The sequence below is a fragment of the Anolis sagrei genome, chromosome X, assembly GCF_037176765.1.
Source record: "Anolis sagrei isolate rAnoSag1 chromosome X, rAnoSag1.mat, whole genome shotgun sequence".
Classification (NCBI taxonomy): Eukaryota; Metazoa; Chordata; class Lepidosauria; order Squamata; family Dactyloidae; genus Anolis; species Anolis sagrei.
Genome location: NC_090034.1, coordinates 106,608,025 through 106,613,024, shown reverse-complemented (window position 1 = coordinate 106,613,024; position 5,000 = coordinate 106,608,025). Strand labels below are relative to the sequence as shown.

Below are 5,000 nucleotides of genomic sequence, written 5' to 3'. Positions count from 1 at the left end.
ATTATTAAACATATGTTTAATAATAATAATAATAATAAGGAATATAATAATAATAATAATAATAAGGAATAAGGAATAAATCTATTATTATTATTATTAGGTTATTATTATTATTAAACATATGTTTAATAATAATAATAATAAGGAATAAATCTATTATTATTATTATTATTATTATTATTAATAATAATAACCTAATAATAATAATAGATTTATTCCTTATTATTATTATTAGGTTATTATTATTAAACATATGTTTAATAATAATAATAATAAGGAATAAATCTATTATTATTATTAGGTTATTATTATTATTAAACATATGTTTAATAATAATAATAAGGAATAAATCTATTATTATTATTAGGTTATTATTATTAAACATATGTTTAATAATAATAACCTAATAATAATAATAATAGATTTATTCCTTATTATTATTATTATTATTATTAAACATATGTTTAATAATAATAATAAGGAATAAATTTATTATTATTATTATTATTATTAGGTTCTTATTATTATTAAACATATGTTTAATAATAATTATGAGGAATAAATCTATTATTAACTGAGGCTGGGTGGCCATCTGTTGGGAAGGCTTTGATTGTGCTTCCCCATTATGGTGGAAAGAGGTTGGACTGGGGGTGGGAGGTGGTCCCTCCCAGCTCTAGAATGCTATTATTATGATTAAGCAGGGACTGAATGGCCATTGAATGAGTTGGAAGAGACTCCAAGGGCCATCCAGTCCAACCCCTTCCTTCCAAGCAGTGAGACCCAATCAAAGCCCTCTTGACAGATGGCCATCCCACAGCCTCAGTTAATAATAGATTTATTCCTTATTGCAATGATTGTGAGTGGGGGTCCTGGGTGGTCTCTCCTCCTGGTGTTTTGCGCAGATGATGGTGGCGCTGTCCTCGCACCTGGGCTCCCTGGAGGCGGAGAAGCAGAAGCTGCGTGCGCAGGTGAAGCGCTTGTGCCAGGAGAACCTGTGGCTGCGGGACGAGCTGGCCGTGACGCAGGTGCGCCTGCAGCAGAGCCAGGAGGCCGTGGCCCAGCTGGAGGAGGAGAAGAAGCACCTCGAGTTCCTCAACCAGCTCAAGCAGTACGAGGACCCCAAGGACACACAGGTGCCCAACCCCACTATTGCCATCCTAGCATGCGCGAAAACATGCAAATGTGAGTAGATGAATAGGTACTGCTCCTGCGGGAAGGTAACGGTGTTCCATGCAGTCATGCTGGCCACATGACCTTGGAGGTGTCTACGGACAACGGCGGCTCTTCGGCTTAGAAAAGAGACCTTGGTGCCACAGTGGGAAAGTAACGGTGCTCCATGCAGTCATGCCGGCCACATGACCTTGGAGGTGTCTACGGACAACGCCGGCTCTTCGGCTTAGAAAAGAGACCCTGGTGGCACAGTGGGTTAAACCTCTGAGCTGCCAAGCTCCCGCTGTCAACCCCAGCTTCTGCCAACCTAGCAGTTCGAAAACATGCAAATGTGAGTAGATCAAGAGGTACTGCTCCGGCGGGAAGGTAACGGTGCTCCATGCAGACATGCTGGCCACATGACCTTGGAGGTGTCTACGGACAACGCCGGCTCTTTGGCTTAGAAAAGAGACCCTGGTGGCACAGTGGGTTAAACCGCTGAGCTGCCCAGCTCCCGCTGTCAGCCCCAGCTTCTGCCAACCTAGCAGTTCAAAATCATGCAAATGTGAGTAGATCAAGAGGTACTGCTCCGGCGGGAAGGTAACGGTGCTCCATGCAGACATGCTGGCCACATGACCTTGGAGGTGTCTACGGACAACGCCGGCTCTTTGGCTTAGAAAAGAGACCCTGGTGGCACAGTGGGTTAAACCGCTGAGCTGCCGAGCTGCCACTGTCAGCCCCAGCTTCTGCCAGCCTACCAGTTCGAAAACATGCATATGTGAGTAGATGAATAGGTACTGCTCCGGCGGGAAGGTAACGGTGCTCCATGCAGTCATGCTGGCCACATGACCTTGGAGTTGTCTACGGACAACACCGGCTCTTCAGCTTAGAAATGGAGATGAACACCATACCTTACTACATGTATTTTTGTTGTTGTTACTGCAGTTGTTATTGGATTGATCCAGGCTTTCTCTTGCCGTTTCGCCTGCATCTATGGCTGGCATCTTCAGAAGATAACAACAACAACAACAACTCAGTGATTCCTGCCATGAAAGCCTAGAGAATACGCTGTTGTTGTTACTGTTGTCACTCCAGCAATTCCTCCCATGAAAGTCTTCAACAATACGTTGTTGTTGTTGTTGTTGTCGTTGTTATAGGGATGATGTTTCTGGACTGTATGGCTGGATTAACAACAACAACAACAACAACAACAACAACAACAACAACACCTCAGTGATTCCTGTCATGAAAGCCTAGAGAATACGTTGTCGTTGTTGTTGTTGTTGTTGTTGTTGTTGTTATCACTCCAGTGATTCCTCCCGTGAAAGTCTTCAACAATACATTTTTGTTGTTGTTGTTGTTATAGGGATGATGTGTGGTTTCTGGGCTGTATGGCTGGATCAACAACAACAAACAACACCTCAGTGATTCCTGCCATGGAAGCCTACAGAATACGTTGTTGTTGTTGTTATTGTTATCACTCCAGTGATTCCTCCTGTGAAAGCCTTCAACAATACATTGTTGTTGTTGTTGTTGTTGTTGTTGTTATAGGGGTGATTGTGGTTTCCGGGCTGTATATCTGGGTTAACAACAACAACAACAACAACAACACCTCAGTGATTCCTGCCATGAAAGCCTAGAGAATACGTTGTTGTTGTTGTTGTTGTTGTTGTTGTTGTTATCACTCCAGCGATTCCTCCCGCGAAAGCCTTCAACAATATGTTGTTGTTGTTGTTGTTGTTATAGGGGTGTATGTCTGGATTAACAACAACAACAACACCTCAGTGATTCCTGCCATGAAAGCCTAGAGAATATGTTGTTGTTGTTGTTGTTGTTGTTGTTGTTGTATCTCAAGCAAGAGACAAATGGGAGATGATGATGATGAGCCTTTTCCTACCAAAGAGTGTGAGCTACGACTCCCAGGATCCCATTGCATTGCACCATGGCAGCCCAAGTGGCACCAAACTGCATTAATCCAATAATGTAGATGCAGCCAAGTGAGTTCCATGTTCATCTCCCTTTGCAGGCAGAGAAAGACGATTCGGAGCAGAGGAAGGATAGCCTATCGTCCTTATTCCCCAGCGACGAAGATGAGCAGAGGCCAGGTATGTACTTGGAGCGGGGATGATGGACATGGACCTATCTCCATAGCATTAAATCCATCTACACTATGGGTTTAATGCATTTTAATGCCACTTGAGCTGCAAATTTGGCACAAATACCCAATGCGCCCACATTTGAATACTGGTGGGGTTGGAGGGGGGGGGGCTTGATTTTGTCATTTGGAAGTTGTAGTTGCTGGGATTTATAGTTCACCTACAATCAAAGAGCATTCCGAACTCCACCAACGATGGAATTGAACCAAACTTGGCACACAAAACTCCCACGACCAGGAGAAAATACTGGGTTTGGTGGGCACTGACCTTGAGTTTGGGAGTTGTAGTTCACCTCCATCCAGAGAGCACTGTGGACTCAAACAATGATGGATCTGGACCAAACTTGGCATGAATCTTCAATATGCCCAAATGTGAACACTGGTGGAGTTTGGGGAAAACAGACCTTGAAATTTTGGAGTTGTAGTTGCTGGGATGTATAGTTCACCTACAATCAAAGAGCATACTGAACTTCACCAATGATGGTCTTGAACCAATCTTGTCACACAGAACTCCCATGACCAAGAGAAATACTGAAAAGGCTTGGTGGGCACTGATCTTGAGTTTGGGAGTTGTAGTTCACCTCCACCCAGAGAGTACTGTGGACTCGAACAGTGATGGATTTGGACCAGACTTGGCACGGATTCTCAACTCCCAAACTTCACCATCGATGGAATTGAACCAATCTTGTCACAGAGAACTCCCATGATCAAGAGAAAATATTGGAAAGATTTGTAGGCATTAACCTTGAGTTTTGAAGTTGTAGTTCACCTACATTCAGAGAGCACTGTGGAGTCAAACAGTGATGGATCCTGGCACGGATACTCAACATGCCCAAATGTGAAAACTGGTGGTGTTTGGGGAAAACAGACCTTGAAATTTGGGAGTTGTAGTTGCTGGGATGTATAGTTCATCTACAATCAAAGAGCATTCTGAACTTCACCAACGATGGAATTGAACCAATGTTGTCGCACAGAACTCCCATGACCAAGAGAAAATACTGGAAAGGTTTGTAGGCATTGACCTTGAGTTTGGAAGTTGTAGTTCGCCTCCATCCATCGAACACTGTGGACTCAAACAATGATAGATCTGGACCAAACTTGGCACAGATACTCAATATGCCCAAATGTGAACACTGGTGGAGTTTGGGGAAAACAGACCTTGACATTTGGGAGGTGTAGTTGCTGGGATGTATAGTTCATCTACAATCAAAGAGCATCCTAAACTCCACTAATGATGGAATTGAACCAATCTTGTCACACAGAACTGCCATGACCAAGAGAAAATACTGGAAGGGTTTGGTGGGCACTGATCTTGATTTTGGGAGTTGTAGTTCACCTACATCCAAAGAGCACTGTGGACTCAAACAGTGATGGATCTGGACCAAATTTGGCATGGATACTCAATATGCCCAAATGTGAACACTGGTGGTATTTGGGGAAAACAGACCTTGACATTTGGGAGTTGTAGTTGCTGGGATGTATAGTTCATCTACAATCAAAGAGCATCCTAAACTCCACTAATGATGGAATTGAACCAATCTTGTCACACAGAAGCCCCATGACTAACAGAAGATACTGTGTTTTCTGATGGTCTTTGTTGACCCTTCCCAGGGGTCCTGATCCCCAGATTGAGAAATGCTGGTGTAGACGCATCCAGAGATATTTTTCTAGGATGCATCGATGCTATGAAATGAAT

At 43.0% G+C, this 5,000-nt stretch overlaps 1 protein-coding gene across 1 annotated transcript in view; it reads left to right on the top strand.

Annotated features, from left to right (window-relative positions):
- LOC132782268 (kinesin light chain 3-like) overlaps positions 1 to 5,000 on the top strand; it is a 37,146-nt gene that overhangs the window by 7,558 nt on the left and 24,588 nt on the right. Inside the window, exons 3-4 of the mRNA XM_067461117.1 lie at positions 903 to 1,133; positions 3,176 to 3,254. Of these exons, the coding sequence (XP_067317218.1) occupies positions 903 to 1,133; positions 3,176 to 3,254 (310 nt within the window). The remainder of the gene's footprint in view (positions 1 to 902; positions 1,134 to 3,175; positions 3,255 to 5,000) is intronic.